The following is a 22,343-nucleotide window of genomic DNA, read 5'->3' on the forward strand; positions in this document are numbered from 1 at the left end:
TGTAAACAACTTCTGCACATGACTTTGCCTTTGAACTCATCTAAACTGCATTTCAGGTGTTGAAGAAAACCTTACATCAGGCCTGTAATGTACTTCTTCCAAAGCAAAGCAGCCACGTGAATTATGAACTGTTCCTGATTTGGGAAGTGTAAAAGTGCACCGTTGTCTCGTCTCCAATTGCACTTTCCTCATGTATGCATGATTGAGTGGGTGGGTGCCGCAGCATTCTTATGCACCGCAAACCACACACTGCGCACCACAAACCACGTACTACCCTCTCAAAATATTTATTGATCATAAACATTTGTGAAGGGGACATGGATTTCAGTAGTTCTCTCATCTAGTCAGTAACACCACTAAAATGCTTGATTATGCCAATAAACCTGAGGGGTGTTTTTGCAACAGCATACTAACAAAATAATGGCTATTCCTCTGTAAAACAAGTGGCTTTTGACAGCAACTGAAGCTAATGCGTACAATAATTTAGGTTGACTGAATTAACTTGCAGATGTTCTCCGTAACACGAATGCTATTAGAAATTGTGCTGCAATAAATATCAATGTGGAACATTAACCAATAGAGTACCAAGGGCAATTCCACTGTGCAAAATTGGTCTGTTTTGTATTGCTCTGACAATTTTTCCAAAAATGCAGCCCAACAATTTATATTTATATATGAATTTTAATGCAATAAAATGTTCCAAGGTACTTCACAGGGGCAGCAAAATTTGGACATAACTCCATAAGTGGATGCTAGCTCAGAAGACCAAACCTTTGGCCAAAGAGTTAGGTTTAAGTTATGCCTTAAGGGAGAAAACTGGGTAGAGACAGAGATTTAGGGAGGGAACTACAAAGTTTGGGGCCTAGGCAGTTGAAGTCTGGCCAACAATGGTGGAGCAATTAAAATTGGGGATGCTTAATTAAGGCATGGATGAGACAAAAATCAATCATGAGAAATTTAAATTTGTATTCTGTAGCTGCAGAATTAAAAAATTAACATTTTAGGTTAGACCTGGAGTCGGTGAACTTAAATGAGGAAATTTAAAGAACCAGCAATTTAACCTTTCAATTTAATAAGTGCTCACAGCCAACTAGGTTTAATGCATAGTACTTTAAGTAAAAAAAATGAAGCAGCCATTTTGAACATTACAAGGTCCCTTAAACTATAAGACGATGAAATGACCAGGTGGGCAATCTTAGTGAGGTTGATTAAGAGAGAGAGATTGGCCTGGACACCAATGTGTGACCTCAGTATAATATTTCCATACCGTAATGTTTTTCCAAATGATGGCATCTCCAATAGTAAAGCACTCCACTGAAGTGACAACATAATTACATATTTGTATCATTGGACTGGGGCTTGAATCAACATTTTTGACTCCCACCAAGGCTGAAACCATCAGCTTAGTCGTAGTACAAAGCAAATAATGTACAGCATTTTATTCTGGCAGTGGAGATGATATAGGGGTCACTTGCAACTAAAAATCACTATCAGGAGATAAGGAAAAGAGAGCAGACAAGGAATGAAGAGACAAGGAGATGCAAACCAGAAGCATCATTTATTTGGCTATGATAGAAGAGCAATACTTGAAGCTGGTTTGTGACTCAGTTATGTATTCCATTCCAAACAATCTCCAAGGGCAGTAACTACATGCTTAAAACACCAGTGACAATGAAGGTTTCAAATATACACAACTTACACCTCGGAAAACATCCCAATAACTAACCATAGAACCATAGAAAATTACAGCTCAGAAACAGGCCTTTTGGCCCTTCTTGTCTGTGCCGAACCATTTTATGCCTAGTCCCACTGACCTGCACTTGGACCATATCCCTCCACACCCCTCTCATCCATGAACCTGTCCAAGTTTTTCTTAAATGTTAATTTACCACTTTATCCGGCAGCTCATTCCACACTCCCACCACTCTCTGCGTGAAGAAGCCCCCCCTAATATTCCCTTTAAACTTTTCTCCTTTCACCCTTAACCCATGCCCTCTGGTTTTTTTCTCCCCTAGCCTCAGCGGAAAAAGCCTGCTTGCATTCACTCTATCTATACCCATCAAAATCTTATACACCTCTATCAAATCTCCCCTCAATCTTCTACGCTCCAGGGAATAAAGTCCCAACCTATTCAATCTCTCTCTGTAACTCAGCTTCTCAAGTCCCGGCAACATCCTTGTGAACCTTCTCTGCACTCTTTCAATCTTATTTACATCCTTCCTGTAACTAGGTGACCAAAACTGCACACAATACTCCAAATTCGGCTTCACCAATGCCTTATATAACCTTACCATAACACTCCAACTTTTATACTCGATACTCCGATTTATAAAGGCCAATGTACCAAAGGCACTCTTTACGACCCTATCCACCTGTGACGTCACTTTTAGGGAATTCTGTACCTGTATTCCCAGATCCCTCTGTTCAACTGCACTCTTCAGAGTCCAGTTTACCCTGTACATTCTTCTTTGGTTTGTCCTTCCAAAGTGCAATGCCTCACACTTGTCTGCGTTAAATTCCATTTGCCATTTTTCAGCCCATTTTTCGAGTTGGTCCAAATCCCTCTGCAAGCTTTGAAAACTTTCCTCACTGTCCACTACACCTCCAATCTTTGTATCATCAGCAAACTTGCTGATCCAATTGACCACATTATCATCCAGATCATTGATATAGATGACAAACAACAATGGACCCAACACCGATCCCTGTGCTACACCACTAGTCACAGGCCTCCACTCAGAGAAGCAATCCTCCACAACCACTCTCTGGCTTCTTCCATTGAGCCAGTGTCTTATCCAATTTACTACCTCCCCATGTATACCTAGCGACTGAACCTTCCTAACTAACCTCCCATGAGGGACCTTGTCAAAGGCCTTGCTGAAATCCAGGTAGACAACATCCACCGCCTTCCCTTCATCCACTTTCCTGGTAACCTCCTCGAAAAACTCTAATAGATTGGTCAAACATGACCTACCACGCACAAAGCCATGTTGACTCTCCCTAATAAGTCCCTGTCTATCCAAATATTTGTAGATCCTATCCCTTATCACACCTTCCAATAACTTGCCCACCACCGACGTCAAAATTACTGGCTGATAATTTCCCGGATTTCTTTTGGAACCTTTTTTAAACAACGGAACAACATGAGCCACCCTCCAATCATCCGGCACCTCCCCCGTGAATACTGACATTTTAAATATGTCTGCCAGGGCCCCTGCAAGTTCAACACTAGCTTCCCTCAAGGTCCGTGGGAATACCCTGTCCGGTCCTGGGGATTTATCCACTCTGATTTGCCTCAAGACAGCGAGCACCTCCTCCCCTTTAATCTGTAAAGGTTCCATGGCCTCCCTACCAGTTTGCCCTATTTCCGTAGACTCCATGCCCGTTTCCTCAGTAAATACGGATGCAAAAAAACCATTTAGTATCTCCCCCATCTCTTTTGGTTCCATACACAGTCTACCACTCTGGTCTTCAAGAGGACCAATTTTATCCCTCACTATCCTTTTGCTCCTAACATACCTATAGAAGCTCTTTGGATTTTCCTTCACTCTGTCTGCCAAAGCCACCTCATGTCTTCTTTTAGCCCTCCTGATTTCCCTCTTAAGTAGCTTCTTGCACTTTTTATACTCCTCGAGCATCTGATCTGTTCCTTGCTGCCTGTACATTTCATACAACTCTCTCTTCCTCTTAACCAGTGTTACAATCTCCCTCGAGAACCAAGGTTCCTTATTCCTATTTAGAATGACCATTAGGGTCATTCTGGCCACCACGCTCACTTTCACAATGAAAGAATCATCAACTCATAAAAAATGAATAACTGCCACTTTAAATAATATCCAAATTTTGCCAAGTCTTTTTTTCCATTCTTGGGAAGTGGGTGTTGCTGTCAAGACTAGCATTTATTGCACATGTAAAGGCAACTGTACTCTATGTGTACTCCCCTAGGGAACTTCAGAATTTTGACTCAGTAATAATAAAGAAGTGATACCGGTCCAGGTTGGGTCAGTCTCTCGTGTAGGTGATAGAGTTTTACCCTCGTCCTACTAGACGATGGCATCATAGGTTTAGGAGGTGTCAAAAAAGCCTTTATAAGTTTCTGCAGCACATCAGTAACATGTACACACAGTATCTATAAAGGCTTTTTTGACACCTCCTAAACCTATGATGCCATCGTCTAGTAGGACGAGGGTAAAACTCTATCACCTACACGAGAGACTGACCCAACCTGGACAGGTATCACTTCTTTATTATTACTGAGTCAAAATTCTGAAGTTCCCTAGGGGAGTACACAGAGTACAGTTGCCTTTACATGCATTAGTAGTGGTGGACTGAGCAGATGTTTAAGGATTTGAATGGGTGATCATTAGGTAGACTGTTTTGTCCTGGATGATGTTGAGATTCTGCTTTGTTGCAACCCAGTTCAAATTCTGTTTGATTTGATGGTTGAGAGCTTCCACCTAGGCCGACTAATTATTAATGCAGAATGCTATTGTGTATTTCCATGCTCGTCTACCCTTCTGCACAAGTGGTGCTGTCATTCACAAAGATGTTCTTGCAACACACCATTCGAGGGTTCATAAATCTTGCACTGCTTGACAGCCAAAGTGCAACTTCTATTTTGGAGCTAAGCCATTCTCCAATACAGATATTGGACAGGATTCTCCTTTATTGTTGGAGACATATTAATGGTTAATTATAGCAAGTTATTATTTAACTAAATCTTTTCATGTCAGAGAAGGGAAATAACTATTAAATGCGAGTTTTAATAAACTGATCACTGCAATGTGTCAAGCTTAAAAAGCAGCTCTCAAGGTCTCAAACACGTATGGGGTGATCTTACCGTTGTGCCCCGCCGGCCAATGGGCAGAGCAAATTGGTAAGATTGCGCGAGAGCCGAGAAATCAGGTTCACGCTTGATTTCTCACCTCTCGCGATCTTACGGACATCGGGCTTGGTTTTACCATTTTGAGTCTAAGTGCCGAATCTGGGCGTCAAATAGATCCGAGCCTGGAATCCTCTTTCCAGCACGCCCATACGCATTTTGCTGGCTCTGGTCCGATTCGCGCTGTGGGCGGGGCTTAGCGCTGCTGGAACGATCGGAGCTCTGAACTGCGCATGCGCAGTTTGAAAAAAGTCCGAAGCAGCGCGCCCGGGCGGGGAGAAAAAAGCAGAGAGAGCGGCTCTCTGACCCAGATCATCTGGGGGGGGGGGGTGAGGAGGAGGAGAGGGGCGGGACCCAGATCACCCTTTTTGGGGGGGGGGGGGGGGGGGGAGGAGGAGAAGAGGGGATGTGGCGGGTCCATCTGACTCACCAAGTCAGTTACAATACTGCGTTCAGCATCTACTGAACCATCTTGGATACAAAGGATAATGGCATTAGGGTTCTGTATGTAAGCCTTGCTTATGCTAAAAATTATATCCTTGGTGTCGGCAGCCATTCCTCATGTTACAGTACTGATAACACCAGGAAGATCGACCAGTACTATTCATTGTCCTTTGTATCCAAGATGGTTCAGTAGATGCTGTACGCAGCATTGTAACTGACTTGGCGAGCCGGATGGGCCCACAAGGCAGAAGGACCGTCTTTGTGTTGACCAAAGTGGATCTAGCTGAGGAACATACAGCTTATCTTGCTAACGGAAGGATGGTGTAGGGAGACCAGCGATCGAGGTAGGTTGGGGGTGTGCTCTGTCGAGGGGGGCCTGCCTCCATGGGGGGTCTGATCTGGAGCGGGGGGGGGGGGGGGGGGGGGAGGTCTGTGGGGGGAGGTGGGATCTGCGAAGGATGGTGACTTCACAAGGGCAGAGAGGGCTTTGGAGGTTCCCCTGCAGAATAGAAATCCGCTTCGGACTTTTATTCTGCAGGTTGCTAAATGCGTGGATTCGGAACGGACCAGAAGACGGTAAAGTGGGATTTGGCAGTACAGTTGGGTGCGCGGTTCATTAAGCCGATTTAAATGCATTTAATTTAAATCTAATGCATTTAAATCGTCAGGCCTCCCGATTCGGGCGCGGGCCCGTTGAATCGGGTGTCGGTAAAGCCGCGATCTGCTCGGAATCAGGTACAGATCGCGGTATAGGCCCGACGCCCAACTTTACCGCGATTTCGGTAAAGTTTTGGTAAAATCGGGCCCATCGGATATCCACCACCACCAGCCTCACGTCCATCTCTGGTGCGAAGCTGAATATTTAAATTTATGAGCCTGGGATGTTATTGACCAGGCTCACTTACCTCTGTAGCCTCACTGGGAGAGGTTCTCTCCAGCAAGAATCACAGCTGGTCCCCAGCATTGGGGAACCAGCCGTGATGGACTCGCTGATAGAACCGGAGGTCATTGAGACCCCCTAGGGAGGTTGGGGTGTGCCCCTTGGGCAGTGCCAGCTTGGCACTCTGGCAGTCATTTTATATCTTTTATTACTTGATAGAGAGAACTGTGTTTCCATTCGTGAAGGGATCAAGACAAGAGGGCATGGATTTAAAGTAATTGGCAAAAGAAGCCAAAGCAATATGAAAAAACTTTATCCTGTAACAAGTGGTTAAGGTATGGAATGTCAGAGAATGTCTGAGGCATATTCAATCGTAGCCTTCAAAGGGAAATTAGATTGTTATCTGAAAAGAGAAAATGTGCAGGGTTATGCGGAGAAATTAGGAGAATGGCACTAGATGAATTGCTCATTTGGAGATCCAGTGCAAATATGATGGACAGAATGGCTGTCTATTGCAGTTGCTCTTTTTCTAGTAGAGACTGGAAGTGATGCAATAGAGTTGTGCCCCATGGTGCTATTTTATAAAGATTACTTGAGATTTGAAACTATTTGGTTGTCATTTATCCAATTTTCTTCCTTCTCAGTTTGAAAACTGTTTTATAAAAGCATTTTAATTACATGTTTGGATTCTTCTTTGAAAATACGTATCTACAAGTTCAGCAGGGGTTTTGCAACTTGGCAGATTTTTCCAATGTAACAACATTGAGCATAATATTTGACAGTTAGCTAGTCTCCAAACAGCTGTAATTAGCATTTATTCCACAATGAGCAATCTAATTAAGATAAAAGTGTGGCAAGGTTGTCTTTCAAAGGGGTTTCAATGTCAAAAGGGATTTGGAGTATTTTTGAGAGATTTACATCTGTTTTTCTTGTTACGTTTTTGATTCTATTTGAATAACCCTTCACACCCTCTGTATTAGGGAGAGCAAAGAAAATGTTTTTCGTTAACTGGCAGATGTGCATAATGTGGGAACAAACCACTTTAAATTGTTCCTGCTAATTTTGGTTCAGTGCATCATTAGGGTGGTAATCAGACTTACCTGGTTATATATTCAAAATCACAATTGTCACAATTATTAGGTTGAGGAGAGATTGGAAGCTGCCCAGGAAAAATTAGATTTACTCTGTCGGAAAGGTTTTCTTGAAAGAGCGGAGGGAAAGAAAAGGCTGAAGCATTCACAACCAGTAATTCTGAATAGAAGATTTTGCCTGTTTCTGATGTCCCTCACCATCAGATGCTGTGTTCAGCTAATTCAGGAACCAACTCTCAGCCATTGGGCACAGCAAAGTGTGCGGGTTCTGACAATCTGGTGGCATTGCTGAAGAACCAGCTACATCTTTAGCCAAGGTGCGTCAGTACAGTTACAACACTGGCATCAACTCGACAATGTAAAATGTTTTCCTAGGTACATCCTATCCACAAAAAACAGGACAAAGCAAACTCGGCTAATACCATACTATCATCCTCCTACATCATCATCAAAGTGATGGCAGGATACATTCTGAGTGCTATCAGACAGCAATTACTCAGTAATAACCTGCTCACTGATACAGGACCTGTCTGTTCCAGACCTTATTACAACCTTGGTTCAGACATGGACAAAGAGCTAGCTTCCAGAGCTGAGGGGAATGTGGTTAGCTACACATCAAGGCAGTACTTGACTGGGTGTAACACCAAGCAGCCCTAGTAAAACTGAAATCATTGAGATCAGGTAAAATGTGCTTGTGGTAGAGATTTACTGGTGGTACTGAGCACAAAGAAAGATGGTTATGACCGTTGGAGGCCAACCATTTGGACTCCAGAGTATTGCTGCTTGAGTTTTTCACGGCAGCATCCTAGAAATGTTCGTTGATAATTACAATTCACAGAACCTTACAGTGCAATAGATGGATGTTCGGCCCATCAAATCTTCACTAACTCTCTAAAAGAGCATTCTACCGAGTCCCACTCCCCTGTCTCATCCCTGTAACCTTGCACATGCTTTACTTTCAGATAGCTACGCAATTCCCTTGAGGATACCTTGATCAAACCACTAATTCCAAAAAGAATTCTGGCCACTCGAATGCAGAATTTACAGACTACCTTTTTTGACACTTTGGGGTATGCATTGCAGCGGGCTGGGAAGCATCACCCATTTTGCGGGTTTCTCTCCGGGCGCTACGGCCTCTGTGATTATGTGATTCTCTCGTTGTGATTACAATATGAGAATCTGCATTTAATTTCAGTCCCAGGCCCGGGACTGAAGTCTCCGGGCCTGCTAGCGTCTCTCCCCGCCGCGAGTGGTTCACTCCAGTGACTGAAGTCTCCACTAACGGGGAACTGGCAGTCCGACCTCGCTGGAGGGAAGAGAGTACTGAGGGCCCCCCAGGAGGTCAGGGGTGTGGAGGCAGGGGAGGGGGGGGGGGGGGGGGGGGTTGGACGGTGCTTGGCACTGCCAAGTGGGCACCTTGGCATTGCCAAGGGAACAGATCGATAGGTGGGGTTGGGGGGGGGGGGGAGTGGGGGGTCCCACTGCCACTCTACACTTGGGATCAATGGGAAAGGGAGGGAAGAGGTGATCGGGGCTGACCATCCAGGTGGGTGGGAGTCAGGACTGGCCCGGGGAAATCCAGGATGCCAGCAACGGTTGGGGAGGGGAGTGGTTTGCGGGGCTGCCCAGCGATCTGGAAGCCAGAAATGCAGGGCCACTGCGCATGCGCCGGTTTCTGCACTGACAGATCTGCGCATGCACAGTGGGCCGCTCAGCATTATACTGCCAGCTTCTCGGGTGGGAATAGGTCCCACCCCCAGATTTTCAGAGTGAATCACGCAAAACTACACTTGCCAAGCTTATTTCATGGGTCTCATCTTTGACAATGCTCCAATTCTGGTTATGACAAGGTGATGATTAAGTGGAGGATCATCGCTTACGACTGACTGATTACTAGTTTCTGGGGGCGATCTTGCCAAAAAAACCTACTGTTTCTGCTCGGCAATAAATTGATCTAACCTGGTCACGATGGAGACTGACAGTCCAGATCAAGATCTATTATCATCCAAGCGCCAAATTCAACACATGAACACTAAAGGGAAGCAGCTGGCTTGCCTTTGAGTGGACTTAGAGACTCTCAGATTTACTCATTCAAACTATGGACACACAGAGATGCTGTTACGGACAGCAAGGGAAAAAAACACTGTTAGCTACCAGGCAGATTGCTAGTGGGAACTTATCTTCTAATTGAAGAGATGAAACCAACAGAGATTTAAAGGACACCATCGAGTCTGTGCCACTTTCTTTGTTGAGCAATCTAAATAAACTCCACTCCTTGGAAATTTCCCCACATCCTTAGATTTTTTGTTCTGCAAGTATACACCCAAGCATCTTTTTAAAGTACCATATCAGGCAGCAAATTCCAAATCCTGACGACTAGCTGCATAAACATTTTCCTCATGTCGCCTCTGTACTTTTGTCAATCGCCATAAATCTGAATGATCTGGTTATCCACCCTTCAGACACTGGAAATAGATTCCCTTTAGGTATTCTCTAAACTCTTTATGATTTAAACACCTTTATTAAATCCCATTTTAGTTGTGGAAAAGAAAAACATCAGGTTCTCCAGTGTAACGATAGCTGCAACCCTTCTTCCATGGAACCATTCTGGTAAATGTGTTCTACAGTCTAATCCTCCATTTGTACAGCCGTGGTTCTCATGTGCTTTATTACCTTTGTTAGCCTGTCCTGTCACTTTTTTGCGTAAAAACAACCCCAGGTCTCTCTGTTCTTACATCCCCTGTAAAATTGGTCTGTCAAATGTCCATCCATCCCACCAGTCTTTTTGGGTGCTCTTGAAATTTATATCTCCCTAATGATTTACAGCACGTGCAAGTTTTATGTCCTCCAGTCACAATCATCCTTCTCGCCAACCCTCAATAGTCCAAGTCATCAATGCACATCAAATACAGCAGTGATCTTTGTACTGAACCCTGGGGGAACTGCTGAATATTTTACTCCAGTCCAAAAACAGACATTCACCACACATTGCTGTTTCAATCCCTTCGTTAATTTAGTGTTCATGCTGCTACTTCCCTTTTATCCCATGAGCTTCAGTTTTGCTAACAAGCTTATTAAATGACATTTTATCAAATTACTTTGTAAAGTCTATATACAAATTAGCTGCACTGCTCTGATCTCCATCTCTCGGTTACCTCATCAAAAATGTAAAACGTGATTTGTCCTTAATAAATCCAAGATGGCTGTCCTCTTTAGTCCATATTTATCCAAGTGGCTGCTAATTATTCTCAGATTATTATTTCTAAAAGGTTCATCATCTCGGTTATTGAATTGACAAGTCTACAAATGGTCATGTTTATCCTCTTTTTTTAAAACCAGACAAGAGTGCAAATTCTCCAGTTCTCTGGCAACACCCTTGTATCTGAGGAGGATTGAAAACTCTAGTTATATAACACTTTCCATTTCCACTGGACGTTTCAATGCAAGTTACAGCCAATTGAGTACTTTTGAAACGTAGTCACTGTTATAATTTTACAAAATGTGACAGCCAAGTTACATGCTGCCACAAACAGCAATGTGACAGTGGCCAGGTTTGTGTTGTTGATGGAGGGACAAATATTGGTCAGGTTACCATGGGTAGCTCCCCTATTTCTTCTTCAAAATAAAACCATAGGACCTTTTACATCCAAGAAGGCAGCTGCGGACTTAGGTTAACATATTCCTCGAATGGCAGCAACTCTGACAGTACAACGATCTCTCAGTAGTGTCAGCCTTGATTTTTTTCAATGCTCAAAACTTAAGACTTGAATATTCTGATCAAGAGACAAGAGAGCTAGCAACTAAGCCAGAGCCGATATTCTTAAGATAAGATTGTGTCCAGCTTCTCACAAATTTCTATCCTTGCTCCTTCCCTCACTAACTAGGATATATCCCAGCTGAAACAGACGTGACCTACTAAGTACCGCCAGCCGCTCTTCCAAAAGGTATAAGGGTCAGGTACAGAGCGTATGTGTATGCGCACACGTGTGAGAGGTCAATTTTGGTGTTAAGGCTAGTTATACTGACTGATCACTAAATTAAACCAGGTATTAAATCCCATTTCCAACCATCCGGAGACTGGAAGACTTGGGCCAGTAGAATCACAGGAGAGCATTAAACCTGAACTCAGTTGTGCTTCTGCAAGATGACTGTAGCAGATATTATTACTGATTAATATTTCCTTTCATTAGCTATGGAATGTTGAAGGCAACTTGATGATCACATGCCCTTACCTCAGCATTGGCAAGGGATCGAACTAGGACAGCCCTGGTCTGAGCAGATCAGTATCACATACTTAACTTGTCTTAATGCAGCAAGTTAACTGCATTAAGTAAGTAGTATTGAGGCAACTCTGCTAATTGGAGATGCTGATTTTTTGGTGACAGATTAAACCTGCTTAGATGGGCAAAATAGCAAGGTCTCCTCATTTCCTAACCAACATTACAAATCAGATTACATGTTAATTTAGTCATCAATTTGCTGTTGCGTTTCTAGTTGTGTCAGAATTAGCTTGTGTTTACCTACAAAACGGTAACTGCACTGAAAGCAATTCATTGGCTGCAAAGGGCTTTCGGATGCCCCTAATGCACATTAAAACTAGTTATAAATCAAAGCTCTTTCTTTTCCAATTGTAAGACCATTTGTCTTTTAACTATGTACTCGCCACCTGTTTTAAATTCTCATAGCTTGTGGCTACTGATGATGCCCCATCTAATTCTAAATGTACGTTAAAATTTATTAAAGCTCAACTGTGAAGTAGAATTCTCATATTCTGAAGCTAACAGGGATATGATGCAATTCCATCTAACAACTTAATATTTATGAAACATGCAATGAGAAGCAGGATAATCCACTGTATTCTGAATCAAGTTAATTCATGTCCTCCACTTTGGTCTCAGACAAATGTTCAATATATTAAACTAGGTGCTGAAAGCAATGCATGGTTATAGCTTCACATATATACTTAACCAATTTTGAAATGGTTCAAAACTCCACTCAGGCTATAAATATTAAGCTGTAGTATCCAGATTTCCGATGCAAACTTTAGTGAAAATTTGAAACTTAAAATTTAATCACAAAGTAGACCTAAGGTATTTGAATCAAGAGAGGTGATGATCAAAAAGCCTCAAGATCTATTCGCCACATGTTTGGAATCTCAACACCCAAAATCATTAGCAAGTGTTTACATATCATGAAGCTCTATCAGGTCACCCTTCAACCTTCTCTTTTATAAAGCGAAACAGCTTTCAGTCTTTCTAGAATTGGACTATCCCTGCAATTTAGGTAATACTCAAAAAATCCCAGTAATAGAGTTGAAACAGTGCCTATTAACAAGTCTGTTCAACAGCCTCAGCTTAGGGTATCCAAGTGCCAGACTCATTCAACAGTACTGACTTAACCAGTATCAACACAACAGTTCAAGTACCTTTAAGAGAGGAGGCTTTTTAAAATTGGTAAAACTATATAAAATTACTTTAATTCAAACTGGTTTTAAAAAAGTTAGCAACATATTAAGGACCATTTATTTTTAAACCACTCGTTTGCTTTAGTGAACTTCCAACAGCATATAGTGAGAAATCTTTCCTTTTTAAAAGCAGCAATAAAAGATAGTTTGTTAGGTGAAGCTGTCTGCCACATAGACACCATCAAATCATGTTAAAAATGTAACAATGCCTGGTATTTATACCACATCTGCCATTCTAGATTACAACCATCCGGGACGTACTCAGCAACTGTGGAATACTGCACTAGTATCTTTCATTTTTGTGTTCCTTATGGCAATGAGGTAACATGCCCAAAATTTAAAAATAGGGAATCAGAACTAAAACAAAATGCAGTTAACAGTTCTTTTTCACTCTAAGAGCAATAGAAGCAATCGATTAAAGGAGGGAAATTGACTGAGGAAAAGGATTTAATAAAAATTAATGAGTGAAATAGGATAAATTGTGTGATTGACCAATTTTCATTGAGGAAAAACATAGGTAAATTTAATTCACAAAAAACATATTTACCTTTTATAATTAGGCAAGGCACATTCCTTTTTATTACTACTACTATTTCCAAAAGACATTATAGACTTGAGTAAAATTCGAGCTCAATGAAGGGACACTGGCAAAATGCATGTGAAATTGGTTGAATGACAAAGGAAACAAAAATATAGTGGCGACTGGGTTTTCAGATTGGAGGAAGATTTATAGTGGAGCTCCCCAGGGACTGGTGCCTGAGATATGACAGAGGTCAATAGGACACAACTTAAAATCTTTGGATGAATACAAAGTGCAAAACTTCAGAAGGGGCGGCACGGTAGCACAGTGGTTAGCACTGCTGCTTCACAGCTCCAGGGTCCCGGGTTCGATTTCCGGCTCGGGTCACTGTCTGTGTGGAGTTTGCACATTCTCCTCGTGTCTGCACGGGTTTCCTCCGGGTGCTCCGGTTTCCTCCCACAGTCCAAAGATGTGCGGGTAAGGTTGATTGGCCAGGTTAAAAATTGCCCCTTAGAGTCCTGAGATGCATAGGTTAGTGGGATTAGCGGGTAAATATGTGAGGGTAGGGCCTGGGTGGGATTGTGGTCGGTGCAGACTCGATGGGCCGAATGGCCTCCTTCTGCACTGTAGGGTTTCTATGATTCTATGACAGCGAGGCTGGTAGAATGGCTGGACAAATAGCAGACGAAGTTGAAGTGTGAAATGATTCATTTTGGTCAGAGAAAATACACAATATAAATTAAAGGGTACAAATCTGAAGGGGGTGCAGAAGCAGAGGGACCCAGGTGTATATGTACATAAATCATTTAAGGTGGTAGGACAGGTTGAGATTGTGGATCCTAAACACACAGACTCCTGGGCTTCATTCTCCTGTACAAAACACCATTTTAGCATCAAATGGAGTACTGTGTCCAGTTCTGGGCACTACATTTGAGGAAGCAGGTGAAGACATTAGAGATGATACAGGAGAGATTCATGAGAATGAAGCTCATCTCTTGAACCAGTTACATAGAACATTCACGACTTTTCCAATTTTTCTATTTGGAGAAGAATAGGTGGGGAGGAGATTTGATCAAGGTATTCAATGTCATGAAGAGTCTCAACAGAGTACATAGGGAGAAACTGTTTCCAATGATGGAAGGATTGGCAACCAGAGATCACAGATTCAAGGTAATTAGCAAAAGAAGCATTGGCAACACAAGAAAAACCTTTTTCAAACTACGAGTGGCTAAGATCTGGAATGCACAGTCGACACATGTGGTCGAGGCAGGTCAATTAAGTTTTCAAGAAGGAATTGGATCATTATCTGAAAAGGAACAATTTGCAGAGCTATGGAGAAAAGGCAAGTGGTGCCACTGGGTGAATTGTTGCTTCAGAGAGCAGCACATACTTGACAGGCTGAATGGCCTTCTCTAATGTTGTAACCATTCTATGCTCCCGGTTTGGAATTTTCCACTTGCTTTTCTCAGTTACAACACAACATTTTGGTGCCAGTGGCAATCAATTCTAATAATGTTGTCATGATTAACAACCTTTTCCTCAGGCTATGAAATGCTTCTTGTGATTTAATATCTTGTTTCAAAGTTACAAAAACTTTGACGCTATTTTGAACTTCATATTACTATCTTGTTATTATCACTGTCATTATTGTATTAGTCACAATTCTAAAAAGGTTACTTACATATTCACCATATGTCGTGTCTTGTACTGGGGGTGGTGGAGGTCTGTAACCTGGCGCTCCTCTTGCTCTTGGTGCTGGGACCCCACGCCCCCTAGCTCCAGGACCTCGGCCAGGAGGCGCTCCTCTGGGAACAGGCCCTGCTCGTGGAACTGCGGATGCGGGGGGAGGAACTCCACCACGGCCTCTGCTAAAGTACAAAAGGGAACAGATAAAGATCAAGTCAGTTATAATAACAGAACACAAGGATTGAGAGATGACTATCAAGCCATATAATATCAATAAATCACTCAATCATCTTGAAGAAAAGCTCTTCAAGATTTTCCTCATTTCCTCCACTGTTCTCACACCACCAAAAACATAAATCCAGTAAAATTCTAGACTATATTATCTGTTTGCATCTGACAGTCCTCCTCCTTCAGATACGATGCTCCAAGAGGACATTGGTGATCATTGGATTGGACAATGGTTATGCTTGGCCAAGGATTGTAGTGGTTTACCATTGCCTTCTGCAAAATGGCTGACTAGGAAACTCTGCCACTCTTACTGCCTGCCATCAGATATATTGGAAGGATTTACAAGCTGATAATCAACCTGTTTGGCCATGAAAGGTATGTTCCTAAAGCGGGACTTGAACCTGCAGATTCTGGCCCGGGGTAGGGGCACTACCACTGTGCCACAAGACATCTTCTGCATCTGACATTACTTGTTTTTAAACATGTTCCCTTCCATAGTATGGCATTCCCATAGTATCACCAGTCTAATTTAGCATGCTAAGCTTCACACTTTATTTTTCTTTTGGGAGAAACTTTGACATTTACCGATAACATTAAGTATGGATATTGACTCGGCCACCTGTTAAAAACTTCTCCGATTGTCGTTATCATTTGTCCAATGAGCAGAGATGTCAGGTATAGTATTTCAGTCTTGATACCTTTTCCTGCACCATTTTCAATACGACTCAGAGTCATAGGCTGGGATTCTAAGGGGGGGGGGGGAAAGAGAGAGAGAGAGAGAGAGAGCTGGAAAACAATTGGTAGGCCAGCATTCGGGAGGCTGGCAATGGGGGGGACCAGTGCACATACACCAATCTTCCCACTGACAAATCAGCGCGTGCAGTGCCCACTTAGCACTATGCTGCTGGCTGCTCCAGTGGGATGAGGCCCGCCTCCACTCACTGGCATGAATTTCCCCAAGGCATTCTGAAGCACAGAGTGCCTGAGATTCGTAAAACTAAGTACGTTGAAAAAACGGGCACGAAAATCTCCCGTTTTCCCACCTGTTGGGCACTTTTTTTTTCGTAGAATCCCGGCCATTGAGTTTTATAGCACAGAAAGGGGTCCTTCGGCCCATCTGTCTATTCTAATCCCATTTTGCAACACTTGGTCCATAGCCTTGTATGCCATGATGTTTCAAGTGCTTAATTAAGTGCTTCTCAAATGCTGTGAGGGTTCCTGCCTCTACCAACCTTTCAGGCAGTGAGTTCCCACAACCCTCTGGGTGAAAAGGTTTTTCTTTAACTCCTCTGCTTCTTACCTTAAATCTACGCCCTCTGGTTATTGACCCATCTGCCAAGGGAAAATGTTTCTTCCCATCTTTTCTATCAATACCCCTAATAATTTTGCACACCTCAATCAGGCCCCCCCTCCATTTTCTGTGTCCTGAAGGCACCTGAATCACATTGGTGCCAACATCCTTGCAGTAGGTTTTTTGCTAGTGCTATTGGGAGGAGTTTAAACTAGTCTTGTAGGGGGAGGGAACACAGAATATTGGCAAAATAGAGACACATCATGCTACGGTAAAGGAAACAAGTCAGAGTGAGTTCAGCTTTGTTGTGTCAAGAGAGTAAAGTAAGGGTGAATGGTCTACACTTTAATGCTCGGAGTGTAATAGGTAAGACTGCTGAATTAAAGCATGGATTGAGACATGGAAGTGGGATAGTGTTGCCATCACAGAAACATGGCTGAGGGAAGGGCAGGACTGGCAACTCAACATTCCAGGGTATAGGATCTTTACGCCAGATAGAGGAGGGTGTAAAAAAAACAGGTGGTGTAGCACTATTAATTAAGGAATCAATTACTGCAATAAAGAGAGATGATATCTTGGAAGGTTCTTCAAACGAGGCTTTGTGGCTTGAACTTATGAATATAGGGGACAGCCACATTATTGGGTATGTAATATGGGCCCCCAAAGAGTCAGTGGAAAATGGAAGAGCAAATATATAGAAAGTTCACAGAGGTGTGTAAGAGTAATAATCTGGTAATTATACTAGGGGATTTCAACTTTCTCAAATGTAAATATTCCAGAATGAGTTATGGTTCCGTAATTACTGCATCTTACTTTGCTGAATGTTTATACAACTCAAATATCATGTTTTGAATTTTTCAATCTTTCTACTTGAAGTAGCTAAGAGCTCTCAATAAATTGTTTTTTGAGCGTTACTCTGCAAGCATGAGTATGAACAATAGATATTCGTTGGAAATTGCTTCGACCAACATATTAGCGGAGAAGTAAACCTATTTCTTGCAAGTACTTACAAATTTAACATTGGCCAAGTCATGTTTTAGTTGTGATTTTCTCCATTACCATATTCATATTGCATCACATCTAGCAATGAAACAAACAAAAGCTTACCAGCCTGAAGCAGGCTGAATTACTGGACCCTATAAAGTTACAAATGCTTTCACCTGCTTAGAGCTGGAGCAAGTGCTCCTCGACCCCTTACTGGTTTCCCTCGAACTGCTGGAGTTTCTGGACTTTCTGGTGTACCATTTAAGTAGGATAATTCTTGAAGCTGCTGCTGTCTAATTTCATCATTGTAATCCTGCAAACACATAGACACACACATTACAAAAATGATTGCAGTTGAGCCGTGTGTGTGTTTTTGAGAGAGATAATTTCTCCCCATTCTGGTATTATTAGGTGTTTTAATAATTTTCCGGTGTCTGTTAATATACTACATTTTGCATAATCATTGTTACAACTCCACTTCTGCCGTCAACAAAAATGTTTTACATGAATGGAAAGAAAATTGGACAAGAAATGAAAGTTTTGTTTTGAAGGGAGGCATTTTATCACAGTTATTATAGTCTGTTTCTAATAAGTTTTAAATATTTCTATTTTAACGCTGGGCAAAAGTAAAAAGAACGTCTGCATTTCATATCAAGTTAAAGCACAGGTTCCCAAATTGGTTCCCAAGGCTCTGCACTAGATCTCCAGGGGTTCCGTGGAACCTCCGGCAGCCATGTGACAAAAAGGCAGTAGTTTTTAAACCCGGAAACAATAGCTCACAAACTAAAATAAACGTGCAAGTCAGTTGAAGAAGCAAAGATTTCAGAAAGAGTAATAGCCACAAATCAAAGAAAATTTTTTTTAAATGACCAAGCTCAGCCTGTCCTCTGTGAGTATTGGCTTCTGCTGGGCTCACTATCAGAGAAGCTGGGTTCTGATTGGCCAATTTGTTTTTTGTTTTGTTCAGTTGCTGGGTATAAAAATGGCTATGTGAGCAGAGCAGTGGCCTATGCGGCAAAGTAATGGAGGTGGCGGAGGAGCCAAGTACTTTTACTAAGCAAGAGAAGCTGTTACCTTGGCAGTGTCAACCACATCCTGAACATTAAAAAAATGACTCTTGGGAAATACACTAAATGTAATGTGGGGGGGGTGCATGGGAGGAGGGGATTCATGTGAGGAGGGGCTTTGGCAGGGGGTTCATGCAACGGGGCTTTAAGTGGGCATTCATGTGAGGAGGCCATGGAAGAAGCTGATGTGAAGGGGGGGGGGGGGGGGGAGAAGGAGGAGGGAGGAAAGGCATAGGAGGAGGGCTAATCAGTGTCGTCGATATGAAAGTGGGGGGGGGGGGGGGGGGGGGAGAGAAGAGGGGGGGGGGGGAGGGAAGAGGAGGAGGAGGGAGGGAGGAAAGGCATAGGAGGAGGGCTAATCAGTGTCGTCGATATGACAATATTTGGGGTTCCCTGATGCTCTTGGGAGGTCACTAGGGGGTTCTGTAGCTGGACAAGTTTGAGAAATCCTGGTTTAAGGCATTTCTTCTATTAGTCTCTATTGTTTGTGCCAGTCACTTGCATCAATTTCTGAAGCTTCTTACTATCTGAATTCTACATAGAATATACAGAGATGAGACCTTGCCTAATCATTGTAAACACTTCTTTCCCTTGCTGGAAAATTGATACTTTTCTCAAAAGAAAAATACTAGTCTTACAAGGATATTCTACTGCAACCCAATGCCCCACTTATATAAATATATTATTTTTAAAGCTGAACCAATAGTCAGCTAAGAAGTGGAGTATTGTGCACTAATGGTTTCAGATGTGTGACAACTACAACGGAATTAGCGGTACCCAAGTATCACACCAATTTAATCTTGATCACTATGCCCCATTGCTAAATAGAAGTGTTCTGAAAAGTGACTCAGTGTAGCACAAAGTAGTTCACTGAGTGCAGATAATTGCAGAAAAAACTGCTAGTAGGAAGAGGCTAAATTCACCTTAAATCAGAGGAAGGCCAAGAAATTGTTGAGAGATGCAAGGAGGGAAAGAGACGAATATAATGAAATATAATGAAAAATGCAAACATTAGCAAGCCACTGTCCAAGTAAATCAGGAACAAGAAAGGAGTACAGGAGCAAAAGGCGGCATGGTGGCACAGCGGTCAACACTGCTGACTCACAGCGCCAGGGACCCGAGTTCAATTCCCGGCTTGGGTCACTGTCTGTGTGGAGTTTGCACGTTCTCTCTGTGTCTGTGTGGGTTTCCTTCCACAGTCCAAAGATGTGCGGATTAGGTTGATTGGCCATACCAAAACTGACCCTAGTGTCAGGGGGATTAGCAGGGTAAACATGTGATGTAACGGGAATAAGGACTGGGTGGGATTGTGGTAGGTGCAGACTCGATGGGCTGAATGGCCTCCTTCTGCACTGTAGGGATTCTATGATGTATAACCCTTAGGGTGGTCCAGTTTAAGATTTTGAGAGAGAGTAATGAGTTTAGTTGATGCAAGTCTTTTAAGATTTTCATAAGTATGAATAATTTGAATCCAAGAAAATTTCATCCCTTTCCCAGTCACCATCTCAGACTACTTCAGAACTTTTGTACTTTAACAACACATTCATCCCAAACGGAGCTTCCAAGCCTCTCTACCACCAAGATCGCCAATTTTTACAAAGGGATGAATTTTAACCCAAAAGAGTTGGAATAAGATGAGATGTTAAATCTTAAAAAAATTCAGCAGTGACCCCAACACACATATTTCCAGTTTTAACAGAGGTTGGACAAAGGGGCGGGCAGTCAACATGTTCCAGGGAAACAAGACTGTTCATTTAAATATTTTAATGAGACATTTTTTAACCACGACAGGCAGATTCCCTAGGGCTTAGGAAACTTGGCATCTAATGGGAAGCAAGAACAGTTTTGGGGAAAAGGGAAGTGCCTTTGCAGCTCTGCCTTTGGCCAGGAGGAACTCGAGTGCTTCCTCCACTCCACAAACACCCAGGGTTATCTGTTTTCCTTGGATCGCACCCTCAGAAATTGCTTCCTGCCTCCCCCAACACTCCCACTGGCAGCTGCAGCCTTCTTAACTGGTTTGCCAGCCTGTCAAGCAGGATGACTTCCAAGTTGGCATTCTGTTAAGAAGTTAAAACTCAACAGGTCATCTAAAAATCAATCTTCTAATACCAAATTCACCCTGTTAATAGCAAGGCTTAAATCAAGATTAACTATAATCCCTGTCCTCATTGACCTAGATTGGACCCAGATGCCCTAACACCTTAAATTCTCATCCTTGTAGTTAAAGCCCTTCATGGCCTTGACCCTCCTGATCTTTGCTGCTTCTTTCAACACTACAACTCTCAATGCCCATACCTCCGCAAAGTTTCCATTTTTATAAGTGGTTGTGAGCAAGCCCATTTCATTTTGGTCCAACACTGATGGCCATGTCTTCAACTAGATTCCATGCTCTAGCCTTTTTTTCTCTAAACCCCTGCCTCTCTTCATTTTTCTCCCCTTAAAGCCTAATGCTGACCAGAATTTATTTTGTCCCAATATCCTCAGCACGGGTGTTATATAGGGGTCGTGTAAATGGAAGATGTTTTTGTCAAGGTAAATTAATGTAAAAAATTCCATCACTCTATTCAAAGCGCGGAACATAAGAACTAGGAGCAGAAGTTGGCCGCCTGGCCCTTCAATAAGATCATGGCTGATCTTTTTGTGGACTCTGCTCCACTTACCCGCCCGCGCACCATAACTCTTAATTCCCTTACTGTTCAAAAATCTATCTTTGTCTTAAAAACATTCAACAAGGTTGCCTCAACCGCTTCACTGGGCAGGGAATTCCACAGATTCACAACACTTTGGGTGAAGAAGTTCCTCCTCAACTCAGAACTAAATCTGCTCCCCTTATTTTGAGGCTATGCCCCCTAATTCTACTTTCACCTGCCAGAGGAAACAACCTCTCTGTATTTATCTTATCTATTCCCTTCATAATTTTATATGCTTCTATAAGATTCCCCCCACATTCTTCTGAATTCCAATGAGTCTAGCCCCAGTCTACTTAGGAATGGGTCCTCCTATTACCACCATTACCAAAAACAGATTATGTGGTAATGTGATGCTTGTGGACCAATGCATGAGGATTGCATGTACATTTGGATGCTACAATGCAAAAGCTGATTGCGGCAAAAGTAATCAATTGATTGCAATGCACTTTGGTATGTGATGAGGTAGCATACATTCAAGATCTTGCCTTTACTTGCTTCGCTATTAAATGCAAAATTAAAGTAAGAAAACTCAGGAGATGTTTGGGAGGATAGCCTTGAGAGACCAATAACCTTCTCCATGCTACCATAATGACCCATGCTGATATACTATTCACCATAAAGCTCACTCTCCTCAATCTAATAGCCTCTCCAATCTAATTCTTTCAAAAGATGTAAAAATATTATTCATACAACAGTAACATGCATTTAATGTACAAAATCTTCCTCAGGCTGGAGATGACTGAGCAAGAGGGAATTTAGAAAAGATTGTCAAAGGCGGTAAACAAGATATTTTAAGGATTTTTAAAAGACAAAGAGGGGAACATTTTAGACAGTTACATGGGTAAGATGGGTAAAGAGGGATATGGGCAAAATGCGGGCAATTGGGACTAGCTTCAGGGTTTAAAACAAAAAAGGGTGGCATGGACAAGTTGGGCCGAAGGGACTGTTTCCATGCTGTAAACCTCTATGACTCTATGACAAGAAGCAGCAAGGCAAACAGTTATAAGGAGAGAGTTCCAAAGAGCTGCCATCACCATTAACAAGTGTAGACTGAAAGTAATTAAGCAGGAAAGGTGGAACAAGATCTGGTGCATCCATTTTACTTTAATTCAGCAA

The 22,343-nt window shown here is 42.5% G+C and overlaps 1 protein-coding gene across 7 annotated transcripts in view; it reads right to left on the reverse strand.

Annotated features, from left to right (window-relative positions):
• The window catches only part of khdrbs3 (KH domain containing, RNA binding, signal transduction associated 3), a 175,316-nt gene that overhangs the window by 58,595 nt on the left and 94,378 nt on the right, over positions 1 to 22,343 (reverse strand). For 6 of the 7 annotated variants that reach the window (XR_013498294.1, XR_013498293.1, XM_078215794.1 and 3 more), the window contains 2 exons: positions 17,647 to 17,783; positions 14,963 to 15,149 (listed from right to left, as the gene is read on the reverse strand). Coding sequence is in view for 4 of the 7 variants with exons in the window: in XM_078215794.1 (XP_078071920.1) it covers positions 14,963 to 15,149; positions 17,647 to 17,783 (324 nt within the window). In the remaining 3 variants the exon portion in view is untranslated. The remainder of the gene's footprint in view (positions 1 to 14,962; positions 15,150 to 17,646; positions 17,784 to 22,343) is intronic. The other variant, XR_013498295.1, reaches the window with a different exon arrangement.

Source organism: Mustelus asterias, chromosome 7, assembly GCF_964213995.1.
Source record: "Mustelus asterias chromosome 7, sMusAst1.hap1.1, whole genome shotgun sequence".
NCBI classification, from domain to species: domain Eukaryota; kingdom Metazoa; phylum Chordata; class Chondrichthyes; order Carcharhiniformes; family Triakidae; genus Mustelus; species Mustelus asterias.